This window comes from Solenopsis invicta, chromosome 1, assembly GCF_016802725.1.
Source record: "Solenopsis invicta isolate M01_SB chromosome 1, UNIL_Sinv_3.0, whole genome shotgun sequence".
Taxonomy (NCBI): domain Eukaryota; kingdom Metazoa; phylum Arthropoda; class Insecta; order Hymenoptera; family Formicidae; genus Solenopsis; species Solenopsis invicta.
This window is the reverse complement of record NC_052664.1, coordinates 20,428,938-20,453,842: the sequence shown is the minus strand read 5'-3', so window position 1 is coordinate 20,453,842 and position 24,905 is coordinate 20,428,938. Positions and strand designations below refer to the sequence as shown.

The window sequence follows — 24,905 nt, the reverse complement described above, 5'->3', positions numbered from 1 at the left end:
TTTAAATATGCAACTGCGCCGCTGCAAAACATGATGTATATTTCACGGATAGAAAATGTACCGCGTAATATTTTATGCATGCCCTCGCGCAGGACTCTTTGATCCTAAAATTTAATACGTCGTTGTTCTATTCCATTTTATCCAATTGTATTATACTACGCCATATCCCACATTATGGTAACATGGGAATAATACAGGAATGGAGGCTTCCGTAAGAGAGAATGTAAATGTAATGTTAAAGACACTGCCAGACGAGAAACGAGGAAATATCAGGCGAGGATCGTAAAGCTGCTAAAGACGGTCGCGAAATTGCGCGTAACATTCACGTTTTGTGTGTCGGACGTAATCTTTTATCATGCGTGACGAATTTCCGGGGGGGGGGGTGGAAGAGGGTGAGACGATAGAGCTAAGAAAGATAGTCGGGACGTTTCTTATCCTGCTGCAAATTTAAACAAGAAAAAAAACTTCCGTCAAAAAGGCTCCGTTCGACTCCGACTTACGTCTCAACTCCTCCTCTCTTTCTCTCTGACTGTCCCTTTCCCTTTCTTCGCGCTTCTCCTTCCGAGTTTTTATCCCCCAGAGAGAAGTATTAGACGTCTGCAGACTTCTTACACGTGTCGTTAACTCTTGTTTGACGTTTGACGTGCCAAAAGCGAAGAGCAAACACGATGCCTTCAGGGCAACGTTATTACCAAAATGAATTTTTTTCGCAGGATTACACGAAGTTATGGAAACCGATGTATTTGCCTGATAAAATTGGGGCGGCAAAAGTTACTTTTGTAATATGTACATAATACTATGTAACTAATATAATTTTTTGAAAATTCCAACCGATTTGTTTCAAATAGACATGTTAAGCACTTCTGAACAAATTGATAAATATATATGACATTATATATACGTATCAAGTACAAGACAAAACTACAGAATTTTAGAAGCTTAGTTCTGGAAAACAAATGCGCGGGTAGTACAAAATTTGTTGCAAAAATTCAATCAAAGATACAATTTCTTCGTCAGTTGATGTCGCCTGTGCAATTGGCTAGAAAAATGAATATGTAAAAGTCATAAATTTTAAAAGCCGCCAGCAGGATATATTTTGTTTTTACAAACGTAGCATTTCATATATCAACAAACACACAACTACTGGCGATTAATCCACTATAACGGACAAAGTAAAAAAAATATCAATTGCAAATCGTCCTGAAATAACGGCAAACACATCGACAAAAAATCGCTAATGCTAGTAATTACGTGCCTAACGTATATTAACACAATTATTTTTTATATAATCTGCCTGATAATTAGCAATTAATTTCTTCAATTAATTAATTAATTTCTTTGCGAAAGATGCCAATTCGATAGTGCAGTTCTTATACGTTTTTATAAAAGAGATTTGCGCTTGCAATTTTCTCGGACTAGTAGCGAATTAAGCGCGTTTTAATAACGGCCGTTTGAAAGCGTAAAGACACGCGCCTCTGAAAATGCGATGACGGCGACAGTGTTTTCAATTTCACGCTCGAGTAACTTCATTCTCGAGGGAAAAGTGTTCGATCTCGTGCTCCTCCAAAGTAAACTTGCGACGCCCATTTGATGTATCGTTTGACAAAGAGATAGAAAAAGTCCCCTCCCCCCTGTTTCTATAAGAACGTCACTATCATCGTAATTAATTATTTGCCTGACTATCTAAACGTAGCTTGCACTAAATGTCCAAGAAGTTGACGAACTTGTCTTTGACTGGACGAAATTAACGTGTACTTTCTCGAATCGTCAATCTCCAGTCTAGAATCAAGCACACAGCGAACGTAACGATTTCGTAAAACTTGACAATATAACACGAAAGAAGAAATAAGAGGAAGTGCCATTTCTCGGTCGAAGCGGATCTATGAAATAAACTGTAAAAACAGGAGGAGAAGTTACGCGCTCGCGTCGTTTCTTTCGCCGTTTCTTTCGGTGCACGCGCGAATTTCGCGCAAATCCAAATGGAGGATCGTATTTCGAGCGAGAATTGTTCGATACCATAATCCTTTACCTCTACTACAATTCTATCGCGATGAAAAAAAAAAATTCCCTTCCGCCACGCCGTTTACACGATATATATCGACGCAAAAGGATTACATTGCAAAATGAAATTCTCGATTCCGCTCGGGGAATTTTCTTTTCATGGAGAAGCCGCGTTTAAAGTTCGTGGGGCTTGTGCACGAGCTGATAATGCCCGTTTGACGTGGCTTGTGAAATATAAACACAAGCTACGGCGCGTTTTCCGGGCGCGCACACGTACATACATACACACACATACCCACAATGTTACTTCCGGAACTAATTTTTCCTGAAACTTCGCCCGTCGTATTAAAGAGGCGCGCGCGCGCGCAATGCGGCTTTTCCAAATGAAGTTTCCAGAACTATTCAAGAAATCGTCTACAATCCGCACAAGGATCACGTCTTATTCTTACCGCTCGACTTCACGCTAATATTAATAATCTCGCGTCTCATGACGTCTACCCTGAATACCATCCAGGAGAACATTGCTAAAGTTTGGATCGTTCTCAAAGCAAAAGTTAAAAATTGCTTGCATTCAACAGGCTTATATATGTAACCTATTATTCATATATTTTTATGTTTATTTATCTCAAATTTCCTTTCTCATCATAATCTTACCGGTTTAGACGGATGAATATGTATATATTTGGATAATAGGGCAACTCTGATAAATATATACGCTGCATAGATAGAAAACTTAATTTACCAAGTATTATTTATTATATTTAAGGAAATGAATTATACCAATACAAGTTTTATACTGTCTACTACATTCAAAACAATAAGATGATGACAAAATAGAAATTTGAAGTAAATAAATATAAAAAATATTGCGATTCTAAAATTCAGAATTTCAGAAAAATAAGATTTTTCAGACGGAATTAAGAGTAATTCCAATGCGGACGACCGTGTGCTTCGCGCCTCGAGGAAACTTCATTTTAATCGAAGATTTGAAGCAACGAATCCCTGCAACGCGAATTAAAAGGATAATGGAATTCGTTATCACTTACTTTGACTCGTCCTGATCGTCTTCGTCGTCCTCGGAATCAAAGAAGGCGTCATCGTCGTCGGAATCGACTGAGGTTTCGGCCCTCATCCGTCGCTGTTGAACCGCGCGAGACTTCGGAATCACTATGTCCCTAAAAACACATTTGTGCAATCTGTAATTAGTATTGCATTTAATTTTGTACAAGGAACTAATTAATTTCAAATGAGCAACTCCGTTTTACTGGAAGAAATTCATTTGTTTTGCAATATTTTGTTGTACTATTTTGTTTTCGAATAAAAGGTAACAACAAATCTGTCTATTTTAAATATGTAAAAAAATTATAAATAAACAAGCTAAATTTTTATTATTTATTCATTGTGAAAATATAGTAAAATATTGTTGAATATATAAGGTAAATATAAAATTTCCGCGCGTTGCTGTGTCATCAATAATCAATCAATAATGTTTTTGTTTTCGTCTCTCGTCCGATATAAAGTCTCACAATAATTAATGAACAATAAAACAAAAAGCTTTTTCTGCGTGAAACGCAGAAGAGTGAAACGCGAACTCGATGGTCCAACTTCAAATTCTAATTGTCCTATCTCGGGCCTTGGAAACTTTTGCAAGAGCAATTCAAACGCGCGCGATTTGCATAGAACCTACTTTATTCGATGAGAATTAATGCTCGTTATGAAGTTTCGTGTCCTACAACCCTGTCGAGGTACTAGAGATACCACGCCCTAGGAATTACAGATGCGAAGCGTGAATTAGCTTTGCGTGGGGCAAAAATTAAACGGCCGTTATTCGAACTACGTTACCAAACTAAACTCTGGGTATTTAAACGGCGCACCATTCTAAATCCTGAGTTTCACCGACGTTCGTCAAGTTGACATAGCACCCGCTTTAGCACAATCAAATGAAATACATCCGGGAATTTAGTGCTTTTCAGTTCTTGATTCGTTGCCGGAGAGATTGCGTCAACTTGGTAGATACAGTTTCTTGTTTCATCGTTGTGTTATTACTTTATCTGCCCGCGGCTGCGAGATGATGTAATTGCATTTACGGCGGCGAGTCTGTTATCAAAAGCAATCCTTCGCGATTATTTAACGTGGCGGTCATTATATCTTCGCGCCTTGAAAAACACCGTTCTCGTAAACAAAAAATTCAGCGATGTTAAATTTCAAAATTTCCGTAATCAGATTACACTAATTGATTACAATATTTTTTATTAATTACAAATATACTTACATACAAGGAAAATGTTATTCGAGGCATTAATGATCTCCTGTTTATCCGTCGTTTATTACGGTTTTTCAAAATATATTTTGTACGGAAAAATTTATTATTAACATTTGCGTACACTGAAAAAACAGTATGCTAATAACAATCAAGTTTTGATTAATGACGGTAAACTTTGATAAAATTGATAAATTTCAATAAAATACACGGTTAATATTTAGTAATGTTTAGTAACCGTTTAGTACTGTTATTATGTTTGGTTACTACTATTATCATTATTAAACATTACTAAATATTTAGTTATGTTAATAAAATATTTAAATAAAGTTCTATCACCAAAACTTAATTATTATTACTAAATTTTTTTTTTTCAGTGTATAAATGTCCACTTTCCACGAATCGAAACATAATAAAATTTATTTCCGTTAACTTAATCAGTTTGAAAATTAATTACGTACAATGCATAACTTGAGAATCTTTAAAATTATTTTATCATAGCATGCTTTATTCTTGTCGTATATTATCTCTACGGCATTATTACGATTGTTTAATTACATCTATACAAATCACTGACAGAAGTGTGAAATCTTCGCAATATATCATGGAATTGATCGATGCCTGAAAGTGAAACTCGCTCCGATCAGTAGCCTGCAGAGTGGCGAAATTAATCCCAAACAGGGGCATCGATTTATCGAGGCGAGCCCATCGGGCTGCTTAGCCGTTAATGACGCATTAAGGTCATTTAATGTCGTATGGGTGTTTCAAGATGAATACCGCCGATCGAGGTATCCGTACGGGGATATGTATGTGCTCATACATCGTCCATGGAAACGTCCAATTACAGTTAATTGGCAATAAGCACCGCACGGGGAATCAATGATCAGCGGAACGGCTTCAGTCGATCGGTGGTTTAATGCCGGTTTGCGACGGTATACAATATCGTCATTAATATCGACGCTACTTAACGACGCACAAACGCAGGGAATTTCGACTATTTGGTCCTGCGAAAATTGACGCGCTACAAAATTGCCAATGAGACGTAAAGAAAAGCGCGAGGGGATTATTTTGGTAGATCGTTAATTGGCTTGCGAGTAAAACGTCGATCGCGACGTTATCGTTGTTTGCGACAAATAAATTTGGCGCGCTATGCAACGAGATTTTTCTTTCCAAAAGATTAATTATCATTGCTATTGCTGTGCCAAGTAAAAGTATAGACAAAGAAATGAGCTTAACATATATCCGAATAAAAATAAATCCAATCGATCTGATTTATAATCGTGTGACTGGCTATAATCAGATTAGATTAAGCTTTCTAACTTGTCACTGGTTAGTTACTGTCTACATATGCATAATCTATTTTTGTCTAAGTAACTGTCAGACGTAACTGTCTAGTCTGTGTTTCAAAAAATAAAATTTGTTCTTTAATAGACTTTTGATGATTTTTTATAGTAGCCACTAGCAGTTTTAAATTGGCCAGCAGATGAGGATATCTCGATTTCGTAAAAAATCTATTTAGTAAAATCTGTAATATACAAAATGAGAACCATAGATTTTCAATACTAATAGTGTATATCGGAATATGATCCATGCATACTGAATAAATAACTAAATACTATAAAAAGAATATAGTTAATTCAGATTAAACAGCTATTGGCAGAAATAAGATTCACACTAGATAGTAGCTATGTAAGACAATTTTTTTATCTAATAACTAGACTGACAAAAAATTCAATTTCTATTAGAGTAAAAGGTAAACGATACGCTAAAAATATAAATTTCAAAATGCAATATGAGAAATCATGTTGCATACACTGTTGGCAATACGTATCGTGTGTTGCACATTTAAATTTTACAGCAATACATTATATCAAAAATAGTCTTCGTTAGATTGCATTGTAGATTTTCAGATTTGTATCTAACGAAATATTTAAATATTTTAGCAAAACCATTTATTTTCGCGTACTATTTATTTTTGTACAGAAATATTGATAGCTTATTACATTTAAACATCCCCAATAAAAATCATTCAACAATGCTAATTGTTCGTAAGCGTATCTCATCTTAAAACGTCATTCAAATAGATATTCAAGATTACAAAAATGAACAAATTCGATATTTACCCTGATTTATGAAGTTCCTTCTTCGAGACGCAGACGGCCGTGAACGTGTCCTCCAAGAGGCAAAGTTCCTTCTTCTTGCAGTTGAGTGGACGACAAAGCTCACCTGAAATAAACGAAAATCGATTTTATAGTTTGACACTATACGCGAACAAAAGTACATTTTGGTCTGTATTCAGAACGCTCCACCTAATATTTACGCTAATATCTTCGTTTTTAAAAGCAAGATGTATACACACTTATTAATGGTCGTATTCAGAACGCACTTACAAAGCACTATTACCCAAACACGTGATAATAATCAGTAACCATGTTGCCATTAGCTCCTTTCATATCGCGCAATGGGAATTCGCCAATAATCGCATGCGAAACAAAACCGCAAAATTGATATTTTTTTCTAATTTTCTCATTTTATCATGTGTGAATATAGAATGTGCGTACATTTACTCTCAAATTATTATAATAAAAGCATTTATTATTATTTTTAATTATTATTTATAATAATAAATACAATACATGTTACAAAAAAATTTAATATTATTTAATATTTCGAAAGTATTTATCCTGTTACAAAAAATTGACATTTTTTTCTCCTATTTGCGCTACATCCCGCACTTCCCATATTTTCCCGTTAATTGCACAAATGTATTCCATTTTCTATTAAAGAAAAAATGAAAAGAGTTGACAGAACTTGTTACTGAGTTTGAACATGTCTGTTGCCATTTTTATCGCGCACTGTTAAAATATCAAAATATTAGCACCTGTTAGGACCCATTAGTGGTTGTTAATTAGAATTATGTCATAAACACCTATGATTATCGGTTTTTGCCTAACAGAGCGTTACTATCATCACGTTTGAAATATAAGTAATAATAAGAACGCTAACGACTTGTTAGCGCACTAATATCTTTAAAAATGCGTTCTAAATACGGATCTTTCTTCTATCATTGATCGAAGCTACTTTGTAAAAATAAAACGGAATCAGATTAGCATTCGAGAACGAATAAGACGTTTTATATGTGCAGCAATTTGAAACTTTAGTGAGATAATATAACAGAGTCGTCTATTCTTATTATTTTTCGTTGCATCTAATAGTAAATCTTAATAAAGCTACAAAATCAAGATTAATACAAAAGGTAGCTATTGAGAATATTGAAGCTATTTAACGTTAGAAATAATCGCTTTGCGATAGAATCAATATTATTTTATCTTAGCGAGCAATTTTTTCTTTTCAAAACATAGTGTCTATTTTATTTTCCTTTTACTCGTCATTCTTTTTAGCGATATTTTTATTCATCATAATGTATATCCGTATATATAAACAATCCAAATAATTATGTAAATTTAATACTTCGGATAGTTTTTTTAAGATCTTGCTGTATCAGTTTTTTTATAATATTCTTTCACATCTTCTCTCAATCAAATTTCTTTCTTTTTCCTAAGTAACTGTTGAAGAAACTACTTGATAACATTTTGACAACATTCTATTTAAAATAATCAAAATGATTCCTCTTTCATTTGAAAAAATCCAGCGTTACGCATTCAAGAACTAATTACATTGATGATCGCTAGCGACAAACCAAAAAGAACGTTTTATTTCGGAGAAGAAAAAAGTAAACAAAAATTGCCGCGTTCTACAATTCTTTCTCTAAACCGAACAAGCACAACGATAATTCATCGTTGCAGTCATTCGCGTGCAATTAAAGAAAGCTGCGATAATTATGACAAAAATCGACAAGTTACTATCTTAATCGGACAGATCTATCTGTGAATCGAAATGCGTAGATGTATAGACATTCGTGATGCGCGCTGAGCATCTCCATTCATGTGGAAATCGTCGACAAGCGATATTGGTAGTTCAAGGGAGCGTGTTTCTATATCTATTGCGCCCAACCACTGAGTCGGATCTCCCTCTTCTCTATTAACTGATCCGGAACCAAGCATCGCCAATGTCTTCTCGTCTGTTGTCCTCGTAATCAATAAAACGGTACCCTTCTTCAACCCTACGGCTCTTTAACGTACGGCGATTGAAAAACGAGCAGACTAACGTAGAACCACAACTTGCAGGACCGCGTGTACTACACCTGATAACGTATTTCCTATCTTGAAAGGATTTAACGTTGCCTTTTAAAAAAGTATTACATGCCCTAATAGTTTTATACGCAAATAAACTTTTTATCGCGCACTAAATGTTTTTATTAAAATTATTATGAAAATTTAATCAAAAGCAAATATAATCTTCTTCATTATAAATTACATGTATTTACATTTATATGTATACGTGATATCTAAGTATTTTATTGGAAATTACGAATATTTAAAAATTAAGAGGTGTTTATATAAGATTAATAACTGCGCGCTATAACAAGCTCAAAGTTTAGCAATATTTATAAATATTTAATTATTTCCTGATTGTAAATTACTTTTTAAACTTGGCAGAGAAATAACCAGTCAACGTTTGAAACAGTAATTGCTTGCAATAAAAAAAAATAAAAAATAAAAAATGCTCTGCTCACGCAATTACGTAATTATTTCTTATTTAGACGACATTTTCGTACGCATGTTACTTGCTTTCATTTGCAAATGCACAAGAAAGTCATTGCAATTTGGAAAATTGCGCGACAACGGAAATAAGAAATAAATGAGCATTTGACGAGAGCGAATTTTCACGTTGAGTATAAAACTGGCTAATGTCCAACTAAAGTTGCCAGCTTTTTTGCGCTCCGTACAATATAATACAATATTGTAAAGAATTGTAGAGAAAATTTTATTAAAGAGAGAAAGAAAAAGAGAGAGAAAGAGTTACATTTTAATGAGTTTGCAAAAATCAGGCACGTAACATAAACTATATTGCAAATTCTGACATTTAAATTAACTATTTTAATCCTCGAGTACTGTTCATATCTTTTTTATATAAATAGTCTACATAAAAATTCATCAACAAAATTAAAAATTTTTTACGCTTTAAAAATTTTTTTACACTTTTTTTCTGCTTTCTAGGTTATACTAGAATAATTGAACTAACATTATTTTAACGTAAACAAAATCTTATTAAATATTATTTTAAGCTATGAAAATTTTAATAACAAAAACTGTACTAAACTTAAATTAACTCTTGAGTGAAAATTCACCCACAGTAGCATTCCATGGTTAAAGAGCGTAATATATTCTTTTTAAAAAAGAAAACAAGTCTATATACAGTGTGTCTAAAATGATGCATGCACCTCTTTTAAAATAAATAAAATATAATACTTTTTATTGCAAATTTGAATTAGACGTAAAAGAATAAGAAACCTTTGTCTTAAATAATTGTTCTAAAAATATATTTTTCTTAACCTTTTATTTAAATTTATTTTTCATCAAATTTACTTTTATTAAATTTACTTTTTGGATAATTTTAAGATTAATGGGGGCATTTTTAGTAAAAAAATGAGACAAAAGTTTCGTATGTTTCTTCCGTGTAATCCAAATACAATCTACAATATAAATCGGATGTTCTAAATGTAACATGTGTAAATGTAAATGTACTTTAGTGCATGTTACATTTAGAACATTCGATCTGAACAGTCCATTTCGAGTTGGAATTGGTTTACTCAAAATATTTTTAAAGATTTTTTTATAAAAAAATCACTTGCTTTTATTTTAAAAGGGGTAATGGTTTAGAAGACATTCTGTACACTTAATAATACTATTTGTAAAAAAATATATAAATATACTTTTTAAAAATCATTGACCTTATTCACAATAAGTTAGTCTATTAAAAAACAATAATTAGTTAAATAATATACGATACGCTAGATTGAAAATTTGCTAGAAATATGATAATTACAATTCAAGCGTACAGATATAATCGTTACGTTATTACTGCTAAAATAATGGTGCGATTCGAATTACCCACTATGCGCGTGGCTACCAAATGGAAATAACTCTTTAGTGAAATCAGTTTAGTCACTTTGCTTTTATGTAATTAATTATAAGTTCATTCGGGAGCTTATTATATTACTTATGTCATTATATTATTACGACGTAACAACATTAGAAATACTATTAAACTCGTGAAAGTTCGTTTGCAATATTCATTCCTATATATGCGACAATTATAAATATCCAAGATTTTCATACATATGATCTTCAAAAATTTATAAGTTTATTATTATATTTCAAATCAATGTAAAATATAGAATCTATAAATATTTTTTTACAAGCAACAAGTTATTTTCTCAATATTTATGTATCTGTTATATTAAAAGAGATATCACATAATGCTCTAAACTACACTTTTAAAAACTCAATATACGTTCAGACACACCAAAGATTATATAGATGTAGTTATAAAAATTCAATTCTGTATATATGATAGCCATGAGCACCTACGAGTACTTCGTAGCATCGCGTAATGTCGCGTAAAATCACTCAATGTTTCTTCTTACTGAGCCAGCATGCGGCACCTGCGGTGTAAAATAACCATCTCGCCGAGAGAGAAAAGGCGGTCTTCCCTCTAACAGATAAAAGGGGAGCCCCATCCCTATTCCGCACGTTAAAGATTTCAAAATATCCAATTAAAAGTTTCCCCTATGACGCGAAGCTTGTCTCCCGGCGCGGTAGAAGTAATATCGCACAAACGGGAGATTCCGTCGGGTCGGAATTAAAGTCGACCGTACATGAATTAAGAAGACCTGGACTCTCTCCTGACGGCTTAATTTCGCGGGATTACATGAAAAGGGGAAAGGTTTACTATGCGTATATATATAATATGCGTATATGTACACGGTGTTACGAAATTCGCGAATGAAAAATACTGCAGCAAGAAACTTCTCAAAAAAAAATCACAAGTATCATAAAATGGTTATTCGTGAATCTTTATTTCAAAAAAATAATTTTTGCGATGTAAAGTTAGCAAATCACAAATTATGTTTAAACAGTCGCATGAGTTACTAAACCGCGCGGAGTGATAATATTAATAGTAAAAGACTATTTAAACGTAACTTTTGATTGATCAGCTTTTAAAATCTTGTATCCTAAAAATTACTTTTCGAAATAAAAATCGACAAATATTGTTTTTTTTTTTTTTTAGAGAACTTTTTCGCTATAATATTTTAATTCGCGAATTTTGGAACACCCCGTATATTTTTTGCCGTACGTATATATACGTAAGACCTGTCACGTTTCCGCTCGTCGCGTATAACTGAAAACTTTCTCTCGCAGGTTGAGGGAAGACAAAGTCACCACGTCCCTCGCAGCCATGTTGCTCGCGCACTGTTTGGAACGAGCGATCCGCGATAAGATTCCGCACGCTACAAAAACGCATCAAGTTAGTAAAGAAAAGAACGACTGTGGCCGAACGCGAGCAAGCTCTGTTCTCTTTGGCGCATCGTTAAGAAATCGAACGAACATCGATACAAATTCGCACTCATCGAAACAAGCTGTTCATTCGTGTTCATTTGGACTCGCGTCAGTTCTCTTGTTTAGGCTGAATCCGCTTTGGGATTGTCGCGCATCCCCGGTCCAATGGATCGAATGTTATGCACCATGGTCCCGTCGCGTGAGAGAAAAACGCTGTCGAGAAACACGATTCGAAAGAGTTTTCACGCGAGGCTGCGAGCCGAGACGTGACTGTATGACAGGGCGGGGGCCAGGAGGCGTTCGGTCTTTGGCAAAAGAAGCAGACATAGGAGGGTGTTCAGTGTAAGCATTCGTCGGCTGTATTCGAGCGGTTCCTCTGAGCCGGATCGAACCAATCCGCCGAACGTAACTCCGGATTTCGCGGCAGTAAAGTCGAGAGTTTCGTAGCGAACGGCTTTCTAGCCGGCTGAGAAAAATATTTAAGGTACTCCGAGGTGAAGCGATGGCTGCATCTTCCGTTAAAAGATTGCGTGGTTACGAAGGTCTCCTGAAGTCGCGCAAGCGTAAATTTTGACGTTTACCACAAATCTTTACGTTATGCTGTTAAAATTTAGAATTTGCGAAAGAGGATGAGATCTTGGAAAAAAAAAATGTTAAAAAGCATGGTCTCTGCTGTTGCATAAAATTTGAAGCATAAGGATATCATATTTAAAATAGCAAATATATGTTCTGTACTATGTAAAGTGAAATTTCAGCGAAATCTGCGCAGCTACAATTTTGTGGAAACGTAAATCTTTTTTATTATATGTAATATGCATAGGCATGTAATACGCAATATGTAATACGCGTAGAAAAAGCAAGAAAGATCACTGCATACATTTAACGATCTATTACTAGATCACGAGATGTTTTCCAAGTACATGTTTTCAGTAGTATGGCTGAATGTGTGCGATTGTAATCAAAAAAGTACTTGCAAAAATGTTAAAAAAATTATTCAAGCCCATTAAATACGGTATCAATGTTGTCAATTATTTTACTACCAACGCGTTTTATTAAGAGAGAAAGAGGGTATTGTGGCTATTGTGAACATTACGGCTATCCCTATTATCTGTGTTATTAGATAAATTCCAACATTTTTTTTTTTAAATAAAATTATTCGTTTAGTAACCCGCCGTTTTTTTAGGCACTAATATGCCAATATACAATTGTTATAAAGCATTTTTACTTTTAACTACTTTGAATATTTTTCAATATACATTTTAACATTCAATTACACCAATTTCCCCATTGTTTTTTAACTTGAGCGTACTAGCGAATATATGCGTACACTAGAGTATCATTTGTTATTTATCTTTTTATTCAACCGTACATTTCAAGTTATGCAAAGTTGAACAATAACATGGGATTTTATTAATATGGCTTTTTAAACGAAATTGTCATATCAAAATATTTCTTCGATAAATCGATTATCATTCTAGAGGACTGCATTCAGAAACATTTCAGAGATATCATTTTAATGTTAAACCAAGATAAAATGATATCTCTAATGATATTTTTAATGTTTCTGAACGTAGAAAAATTCTAAAATTCTGAATAACAAAAAATTAAAAATATAGATACTTTTTTAAGAAAATACTGTGTTTTTTAAATTAAACCAATTTTTTAAATTTATTTTTATGTTAGCCATGTCTTTGGTTACCACTTTCCCATTGATTATGTAGTGAATCACATTTTTATAAATCATGTCCTACTTTCTAAATCTGAATCAGTAAGTCTTACTGATTTACAATCATCGATGATTATTCTCTGTCTTTTATTGATTCCGCTTAAGAAGGGTGTACTCTCATCGATCGGAATCACTGAAAGGCAGCGCATATATCACTGATTGGTATAAAGTTATAAGTATGCCACTGAAATCAGGCTATTCACTGGCTTTCAGTAAGTAATACACTGATTCCGATTCAGAGAGTACGTAATAAATATTTTATTACTTTGACGAGTATAATCGTTCGAGTTTCAATATAAAATATTAATCATTAACAAAGTTATACAATAAAATAAAAAAATGAGTGCCATGCTACCACCTTCTCCTCTAATGAAAAAAAAATAAGCTGTTTTAAGCTTCTTTGCAGAAAGATTGCGATCAAAATATTTTTATTTCTTACATCGTATTTCCGTGCATATCGAAGACGCAATAAAACACAAAAAGTGAGGTAAAGCAAAATCCTATTAAAAAACGGAAACATCTTGTAAAATACTAAAGGACTCGCGTGAATGAAAATAATAAAGTTTAGCAATGTGAAGGCGCTAAGAAGGAAACGCGATCTCATGTTGTTCTCTATCTGTTATGCTCGACAAAATGATAAAGTTCTCGAATGGTTGGAAAAAGTTCTCTCTCTCTCTCTCTCTCGAAAAAAAAAGGGGGGAAAGCCGAGAGCCAACGTAACTGAGAACGTCTCGAGTAACGTACGGTTTCGCGTGTAACAGAAGTTGCGTCAAGCCGGAGACGTTCCTTGTTTTTGAGGCAGCAACGTTGATTACACGGCAAAGCGAGAAAGAGATATACAAGTGGGCGGAGTGCGGAGAAGAAAAAGAACAAGATCTTCCCGGCGGCGAAGTATGACGAACGTCAGGTGGCACGAGGACGGAATATATTATAATTGCCGCAGAAAGGATCTCGGATCTTCTTGGTTCGCTCGCTCGCTCGCACTAATTTACTCGGAGCCGTTCCCTCTGGTCGCAGCCGCCGCCGCCGCGCCGTCGTTGTGATGTGACACCCATTTTTGTTTGAAAAGTTCATAAAAGATGGTTGAAAATCTACTTTGCTGCGGCGGCGGCGTTGTCACGTTAACGGCTAACTTTCGCTATTACCGTATCGTAATCGTTGATACAGTTAATTCGGCTATGCGAGGGAGGGAAGGAGGAGCTCTCTCTGCTCCTCTAGTTCCACGTTTACCGTCTTCTTCCTTCGGTGAACAGCCCGAGTCTCCTAAATTACCTTGAGACCGCCGCGGGAGTTCTTTCTGTGCCTCGAGCACGATTTACGAGGACGTTCGACGATCGTCGCGTGGGAGGGAGAGAGTGAGAGACGGGAAGAGAGAAAGAGCGAGACCGGTGATCCTCTCACCATCCATTACCGGCACCGTCGCCACGAGGGATCCGCGGATACCATAAATCGCGTATCTATCGTACAGTGCCGAGGGCGGCGCGCGCGCGACTCGCCGATATTACAACGTGAATTATACGGCGTACATTACAATACGATTGCGATTACGCGACACAATGCGCTCTTGGAGCTAGCGATGGAGCGGCTCGAATCGGATGTCTCAGCTCGGAATCGCTCGGTCGATCGATCGGTCGCTCGATCGATTGCGCCCGCGTATTTCGGAGACGGAGGGTAATGATCGGGCGACGCTAATAGCGCTCGGCGGGTCAATGGCGTGGAGAACAACGAAATGGCTGTGCGATAACGGCAGTGTGTGACGCGATAACGCGACCGTTCGCGCGGACCGCTCGCAATCGCACGTGTGCGGTGTCCTGAGAGGCTGAGACGGGCGGACACACCGCCGGCCGCGCCGCCAGTCGCCGCACGTGCGATTGCACATTTGCATACGCTCTGATGACCGCGCGATACTCTGCCGCGACAATGATACATGCACGTATCATCGTACGACGATTAAAGTGGCGCGTGCCCTCCCCCGCGAGGGAGAGGAAATTGATTCGTCGCGCGCTGATGTGGCGGGCAAACTCTGTCGGAATTTCGTAATAAGCGCGCCTCGTAAATCCCTCGAGCGGAAAGCTCTCTCGAAAAGAGACGCCTGGAACTCGGAACGCGGTTTTTTTTTTATGCGTGAATTTCCCATTATCACCGACGTTATTATGAATCACGCCTCCGCGGGCGCACATCTCTTTCGAGCGATCGAGCCAGTTACGCGATCGTGATTGCTCCATGATGTCTAGCGATATCTGGTTTCATTAAGTTATCAATCTGATTTTCGATGCCCGCTTTTAAAGCTTCATTTAAAATTACTTTCTTCTTATCGTTCAATTCTTTTGCGAGTTTATCGCATTTTATTGACTCTTCGATTCTTTCGTCTTCTTTTTCTCTTGCAATCGCTTCTTCATACCGGGCATGCGCATTGCGAACAAAATGAATCATTAGATTTCGTAATCTCAATGTTACTACATCTTTTCCATTTGCCATTATCCCATCATAAATAAGTCGCTGAGCTATTAACGATCGTTCTTTCCGATTAGCTAATCGTGATTGACTGAAAAGGCTCGTTTGAAATCAGCATTGCCATGCGAAGGGATTAGTACCTTATGAATAAAACCGGTTAAATTTACATATCTCTCTTCGGATCAAGCGTTTGAATCAGATCTCTCCAAAAAATTATCCAAACGTATTTCGTTTTTGTCAAAAATTGAAAACTATTCCTTAGCAATTTTCGTAGTGATTGTTTAAGCTCGCGTGCAATCTGATCAGCTTCCTGTTATAATTTTGCATTTCATAAATATCTCCAATGTCAATCAAGCGTGCTTTTGTGACACTTTCATTAGCAGCTACTGACGGATTGCACACAAGAGATTGCCATAGTTCATGCGCGAGAAATATTTCTTCATTCTTTCACAATTTGATTTTTTTTTTTTTTAATAAAAGAAAATAACAAAAGTTTCAGGTCAGTCCTAAAATTCCAGAATTTTTTAGAAAGTTCTCCAGGATACATTAAATTTCAGATCAATTCCACGATCCAAGGATCGCTAGACACTATGTTACTTAATTGAGACATCTCGGGATGTTTACACGATATGTCAATACGATTTTTCATCAGAGAAGTACGTTGCTGTTTGCGTTAAAAAAAAATGAAGGATCGTCCGAGCAAGCGGTGTGGATACACAACTTCGGATTCGGTAGTACACGAGTTTGTGCTAAGATAAATCGATACAGGCATTATCCGATAACTCTATTATACCCTTCCTCCGCTCTATGATACACATTATCAGATAATAATTAGGTGTTTGCAGCATACGCATTATCGTGTAAGATCGCGTTATTATTACAGTCAAGTCCAATTACATGCAATCGCATGTTGAAACATCAATTTGTGTCGGCCGTCGCGCAGTGCCGGTTCGCGCGATTGTGAACGGCCATTTCATCGAGCTCGCATTATAAATACCGCATAATTAAGACGTATAAATAACGCGTAATCACATGTATCGCTTGGTATAATTTATCGCAATTTGTACACGGTGAGGCCGGTAATGTTTCTTTCGCCTCTCGTTGAATAAATTCTCGATCATTTCGTAAAACTTAAAATAATTTCTTTATAATTTTCGGAACAGAGGGGAGTTTGTGGAGATGCTCGTTGGCATCAAAATTATTAAGGATGTATAAGATATTTCTCAAAACATTAAGAAAATTATGAAAAAATTACAGATTGTTTTACATTGCATTGGAAAGTAGTAGAAAAAATTTGGCGGCGACTTTCTACCTAGATAAAAAGTTATTTCAATGAGAAGTAGATATGTGCTCTAATGAAAATGTAGTTAATAATGAAATAATAAAAGAAGAAATAATGAAAAAGTCTGAATTTGTTTACTTAAGTACTTTAAATATTTAAGATGGTTTATGTAAAGTTTTATTGCTATGAAGAGATCAGTTCATAAGTTTGTTTATTTATTTACAAAATAACTAAACAATCACAATGAAATGTACAGTGTGTAGTTTGAGACAGCTTATAAATTTATATAAATTCACTTAAAAAATTATTATTTAACATTAAATATAAATAAGGTAAAAATAAATAACATGTATAAATGTATAATATGTAATAATAATAATCATATAAATATTTAAAGTGTATAAATGCAATATAAAAAGTGCAATTTATATTTCTATTTTAATTGGTTTATTTTCGATTTTTCAAACAAGCGTTAGATAGATAGTAAAGGTATGGATGGACGAGTGGATAAGATTTTTTGTAAACTACTCTTCTTCTTGACTGTAAAATTACTAAAAAGAAATATTCTATTTTATTATTGAGTATTAAGATGCGCTTTCGATCGGCTACGTTCTCAATTTGAATTGTATTGATACACTTCGCGCTAGAATATTAATTAAAACAATTTGTTCCAATAATCTTTACAATTAATATATTAAATACTAAATAATAGAATAATATCCTCTTTTCAGATTTTTCTTACAATTTCCAATCTAAACTTGTGACAAAATTTGCATTTGAAATTAAAATCAAACATTGTATAATGTTGTATATATTGCAAAAGATTTAGGTCCATAAGATCGTTAAATGTTGATAAATGAGCGGAATAGCTATGATTTTAATGGAGCATTCGTGGGGTAGAGTGCTATCTTGTGAAACGAGGGATCTCGAGTTCAAATCCCAGCCGCCTGCTTTATATTTCCGTCGCTTACAGCTTGTTTGGCTAGCCTGACAATGCATTCGTCCCCGAATGTTACCACCTTCAGGCTTCTCTTTCAAGACTGCAATTACTGGAACAATTGTTGGCAACTGAAGGCTTTTACACTATATTACCCGGAAGCCTCTGAAATTAAAGTTACTTGTTGGTTCTCACATGTATGAGATGGTTCTTTTAGTTATCGCAAATGAACGGATATATCACTGATTGACTGGAACACCCTTTTACAGTGTATTACTCGAAAGTCTCCCGTTACCAATACTTGTTCCCGTAATTAATAAAGCAATTTCGAAATGCACGTATTGCTACATCAGTGATAAGTCTTTCAATTTACGGTAATCAAAAGAACCTTGTGCATGAGTGAGCCAACAAATTACTTTTTTGTTGAACATAAAATCCACCTCTCTCGGATAAAATTTAAGAGCCACAATATCCCTTCTTTTCAATTTTTAATTTCAAACGATTGACGAGAAATTCTCTTTCATGGATACATAATTGAAATTATTCTTTTATGCAAAAAGACAAGCTAACGTAGTTTTTACGTGCAAATAAACGAAATTTCATACTTAATTACTAATTTTTCATTTCTTTAAGTAAACGTTTCATATCAATGTTACTTAGAATTTTAAGAATTTTGGATCATTATATTAACCCAAGCATTGTAGTAAACTTGTAAAATTTATAGTAAATAATCATCTGCATATATCGCAATACCGAAATATTGTCTATGAAATTCCGGAGGATGACATCTCAATAACAAGGGAAAAATTGTGCTATTCCTGAAGAAAACGATCACGCGCAGCCGATGGAACATCGATCAACCTCGAAGAATTAAAGATGCAACGTGTACTACCTGCCTCGTCGCCCGAAGGAAAACGGCGATCAACGCGGATAACATAGCAAAATCGAGCGTAGGAGAGGGATTCCGTGGAAAGGGGTATTAAATACGTGACCCGACTCGTTTTATCCTTTTTGTCGTTCAGCTTCCGCCGAACCTTAAACTATTTCGCGTTAAGAGGTGCAAAATGAAACTTATCGCCGTTACTACGATCTTCATAGCGCGACTTTACTTGAAAATTTGCTATAACGCCACGCGTGTTAGTAGTTCGTAGAAAGAAAATTGGAAGGAACGGAGGTGCACATTAAGTTTAACGTATCCTCATCATCGCGCAGCTAAACGGCTATAGACAATTTTCTCTCCCAATCGACAACGTTCACATAAAAAAAAAACTGTTAGAAGGTGACAGCCTTACTACTCGATAGTATCGATAATATCGCTATATGAACCTAATAAATATCTCGTAACAATTCAATTTACGCGTTTTTCTTTCTAAAAAAAAATTTTTCTTTCACGCAACGAATTTGACACTAAATGTATACATAAGAAAACTAACGAAACTACTTTCGTTTTAAGACAAATTATTTAAAAATTATTTTTTATAATTTTGATCCATTTGCCGTCAAATTTTTGATAAAATACATTTTAGAGACAAAGGTTTGCGTTAGATCTTCACGACTAGATTGCAATGTAATATTCGTGTGTTAGGGCATTCTATAATATTCGCTCATTATTAATTATGAATAAACGGAATTATTCACTTGATTATGATAAGCATTGGCGACCGTATCAATAGTTTCACGTCATAGCGCTTTATATATATTGTATAGAATAATATATAATATCAATTATAATTATGTACATATTAATAAATATGCATAATGCAGCATTTAGACAAACGCCAAATCAGTTTTAAAACATAAAGGAATATGGAAAATTAGTTTACAGCTTTTGTGGGAGCTCACCACATATATCGCTTCATCCAATAGGAAAAATTAGTACTCCATTTTCAGAATTTCGATATAATTGAGAGAGTTCCAGCATCTTCTCCAAAGTTCGTAATAAGTTTTAAGAAGAGTTCTGATGACTGCGAACAAATAAATAGAAAACCAGAAGGTATAGGATTTCTATTTCACATTTTCGTTCTAGAATTAATCAACAATTACATAAAAATTTTAAAAATAAAAAGCTAATTTTTACCAAGATGTTTCAGACGATTATAATTGCACGCTCATGTAGAAATAAGCGTAGTTATTTGACGCAAATTATGGCACATGTACAGGTGAGTTAAAAGGTTTATGAATTAAAATTGCATCTGAGTGATACATGATGCGTTACAGCCAATTTCAAAAGAGTTGGAAGAGAAAAGAAAAACAAAGGAAATTGTAAAAAGTAACGTTATAATAAAAACCGGAACAAACTGCATTTAACTACTCATCTCTTCTACAAATTTATCCCCTATTTTTCTCAGCGTACATCCGCGTCACAATAGGATTTTATTTTTTATTAATAAATCCGTCCTGCTAACGGTACATCACATAATGTTTTTTATAAACAAATCTTTGGCGAAGCGAATCCAACAAAGTTTTAAACGACTGAGCTATTCAAATCGGAAATGTTTAAAAAAGCGACATGCAAATATAATCTTTTTTATCACTGGCATTAAATCCGTTCGATGCAATTCTCTTCCGTTTACTCATCGGTGGATTTCGATGTCTGCGTGCGAATTATTAACTTTTATTTGCAACTTTCAATTCATGAATGTCATCTAATTTGGCTGTGCTCTTATTACAATTTTTTATCAAGTACAATCTACGTATTTATCTTCCAAAGTTTATTAAATAAATATAATAGGGAATGAAAAAATTCGCAATTGTAATTTTCATCGCGGTTTCTAATAATTTCATATGTTGTATTACTATGATAACAATACATTTGACGGCATAGAGAACGAATGATACTCTTGAAGCGAAGAATTCCATCTTGAAACTCTATGCAATATTTATAAGAAGAAAGAATAAATAATATTTGTTCGGGTACATCATTCGCATTACGTGATATTCTTGTCGGGAATGTTCATGTCATTTCCACAACCGTCTATCGTTCCGGCTTTTACTCCAGATTTTCACGATATATTCGGTCGCGCGCAACGCGTACATACACGTGAAGTATATATAATATTTGGAATTTTCTGGGGAATTTAGCGGCAACGCTCGTGATAAATATCACATTTCGCCGAGCGAACCAGCCGACGGGTGGAGAGATTCCATTCGAATTCATACCGGTCGTACGTATATCCGGCTTTACGATTCTCCCGGCGCGAAAAGTTCGCGAGCGTGCATCACCCGACGGGGGTGAAAAATCGCGAGGCATTCGAAAGGCGGGCGATGACATCGCGCCCGATGATTTGCGCTCGAGGGGATACATGCCGCGTGAAATTCATTTGACACGCCATAACGCAATTTGACCGACGAATCAGCGACAATGCCAATTATCCATGCGGACATCGCGCGATATGATAAATATAGCCCGTTAAATGTTCCATTTAACCATCATATCGCTATTAAAATACACGAAATGTCTGACTGGATTTCACGCGAAACCTTCATCGTGTATGCATCAGAGGCATACGTTAAAAAAAAAAATTACGTTTCTTGTTAAAGAAGTTTCTTAAATTATTTCGTATAAAATTATCACGTGAAAGATTTAAAAAACGTTTGCTCTCGTTATTTCACATTATTTTTAGATATTATAAGAATAGCATAAGAAAGCTGACTCTAATTCTAATTACGAAGAAATAATTCGAGAATTTTGCACAATTTAATGGAAATTCTAAAGATATTCATCAAGATCTGAAAATGTATATATATATATATATATATATATATATATAGAGAGAGAGAGAGAGAGAGAGAGAGAGAGTTCTTCTAAAGAATTATGTTATAAACGATGCATTCAAGGTTTATAAATTCATGCAGATATTTTCGACAAATTACTCACTATTCGGGTCGTGTATCCAACGTTTCTTGTCTCCAACTTTCATTATACGGGGATCATCCTGCAAACAAGAAAATTAACATGTTAGATAAGATCGATTTCATATCTACGAGTACCTATGCGCTAAAACCTTATTTTTGAGCATAATAAGACAAGCATGCGGACTCGTTGAAGGCCATTATTTTCGCATCGTCACGGAATCAAGGCTAAGTGGCGTTTTGCGCCAAAACGTAGTTCGATTGATGCGATACGAAAGCTGCCGGTACGAATATATACGTATGCACGTGAACGGAGAATATGACGAACGATCACTCGTCACGTGCACGATATTCAGGGTTGCCCGGTGAAATAAGGACGCGTAATCTGTGTGCTCGAAGTTCAGGCCGAGGTCAGAGGTAAAAAGAGAATGGGGTATGTCGGGACCAGAAGGACGAAGGGGAACGAGCTTGCGAAGAACTCGCGTGATAGTTCACGTGCCAGTTCGTAACACATACACACATAAAATTCGCAGATAATATCTAAAATACCAATGGAAAAATATATGAAATGTAGGTTGCTGACCACGTTCCAAAGGATCGACCATAAATTAGCGAGGTTAGATAAAATGACGCAGTCAAATCGAAGCAAAAATACTTCGTACTATCGAACGGTTGAGTTTTTCAATATTATCAATTTATTTCCTAATAAAAATATTAATGCTATAAATAACATTTTGCGACAATTATCGAATACATCGACCCTCGTGAAAATTGATAGCGAGAGATTTTATTTATATCTGTTTATGAAGAGTTTCATCGATGGTTACATTGTTTTTGAAAAATGTTATTGATGGTTACACTGTTTGGAAGCACCTGGCAAACACCTGGTAAATCCTCTGCTGACAATAACATTTTACAAACACTTAGAAAACTATAATGGAAATAACATTTTAATTGCTATGTCATTAAACGCCACTTATACACTTCATAGTTATGAACAATTCCATGTTTAAATTTCCATCTCATAAACAGTTCAATAAATGCTCTCTCTTAAAGCTCAATAAAATATCTACTCAACACTAAAGCAAATTTGTTATAAATTTTCATATTCATACGATTTTTGCAAGGAAAATTATCAAAGAGTCAGACTATGCATATAAAATAAAATGTGTATTAAGATACACATATACTTTACAAGTATATAAAATATTATAGTTTTACTTTCAAATTTAAATTATAAATGATTTAGAAGTGGACTTATAGGACCTATTATACTAAAAAAAGTTTTCTTTTCATCATTATACATTAAAATTTATTTAAATTTTATAAAAAAATTTCCTGAAAATTCCCGATTTTTCCAGGAATTTTATTCAAAATTCTAGGTAAGATCAAAGGATTTTTTAGCTTTTAAGTAAGTTTATTTTATTACATCTGCTTATGTTCCTTAATCGTATTATTACAAAAAAAAAGCTATTTAAGTTTTAAGAACGTTAAAGAAAAAGTACTAAAGAAAAATAATATGAACTAAATAGCATAATGGATGTAGCTCGTCAGAAATACGAAATTCGAAACACAAAATAATGGCAATTTAGAATACAAGATCGTCTTTTAATGTCACTGATTTTTCTATATAAAAATTTGTGAGCCAAACAAGAATGTACATGAATGTGTATATTATATTTATTGCTACTCAATTGTTGACATTGTCAACATATTAGCAAGAAAAAATGATCAAAGAAACAACTTTGTCAAAAACAGAGATACAATTTACATTTAAAAGTAAATTGCAAAAATTTTCCAGAGTACACTAATAAAATCTTATAAAAATGCATGATTTTCAAGGATAAAAAAGAAATTTTCCCTGAAAATTCCAGGTTTTCCCGGTTTTTCTAGTAAACATCCTGTAATATTATTTTACAATTTTCCATTATTCTTTTTTAATTTAGCATTCTTATTAAAACTACGACTTGCGATGCAAACCGTTGCACGAACCATTAAAATATGTAGTAACTTTATATTTTGACGTTGTTCTTATTAAAGATATAAAGTAACACGGAAAAAAGTTATAATATTATGCTGCATTCTCTCTGAGAAGTGCGCAAACATATTTCGTATACACTTTTCTCACGCGCAAAGACTTTTCTTTGCAGGCAAGACTGACCGTAAGAAAAGCATACGGATATACATTACGTAAATATCCATTTCTTGGTTGGTTTCTCTTGATCCTTCGCGCGCGCGAGACAGATTAACTTTTTCAAACACGTCTTACATGTGCACGTTTGCAATCATATAATTTATAGAGGAAAAAGAGATATTATGGCTACTGCGGACATAACGGCTATCCCAATATCTCCGCTATTAAGCGATGAATTTTGACAGTAGCTTATAGAATTGTTCGTTTAGTTGCCTGCCGTTTTTTAATAGCGCTAATATGCTAATATTCAATAGCTGGCAATTGTTATAAGGCATTTTACTTTTGAGAACTTCTAAATTTTTTCAAGACACACTTTAGCACCCTTAATTATACAATATACTACCTCATTGTTTTTGAACTTGAGCGTATTATCACCATAGAGATATTATATATAGAGTAGAGGAGCCATAAACAAATCTGTAAGTGGAAATGTCTCCCCGTTAGAAAGAGAGAGAAGATAGGACCTATATTCTTGTCTTTGTTGTACTAGCGCCATTAAGAGAGAGATAGACTAAAGCTCTCGTTTTCTGTTTTTTTTATCAACGGGTCACTTTTGAGGCTGACTTCTCTACTCTATACGTAATATCTCTATGATTATCACACGAATGTATGTACAGTCAAGTGTTTTTTTTTTGTTTTTGTTTTGTTATTTAACTTTTTATTCGGCTGCACACATTACGAGTTATTCGAAGTTAAACAATAACATGGCATTTTGTTAATATGGTTTTTTTAAACG

General features: G+C 34.7%; 1 protein-coding gene across 1 annotated transcript in view; it reads right to left on the bottom strand.

Moving 5' to 3' along the window:
• The window catches only part of LOC105194744 (proteoglycan Cow), a 132,984-nt gene that overhangs the window by 40,272 nt on the left and 67,807 nt on the right, over positions 1-24,905 (bottom strand). The window contains exons 2-4 of the mRNA XM_039449930.1: positions 22,001-22,058; positions 6,385-6,487; positions 3,048-3,176 (exon numbers count right to left, since the gene is read on the bottom strand). Of these exons, the coding sequence (XP_039305864.1) occupies positions 3,048-3,176; positions 6,385-6,487; positions 22,001-22,058 (290 nt within the window). The remainder of the gene's footprint in view (positions 1-3,047; positions 3,177-6,384; positions 6,488-22,000; positions 22,059-24,905) is intronic.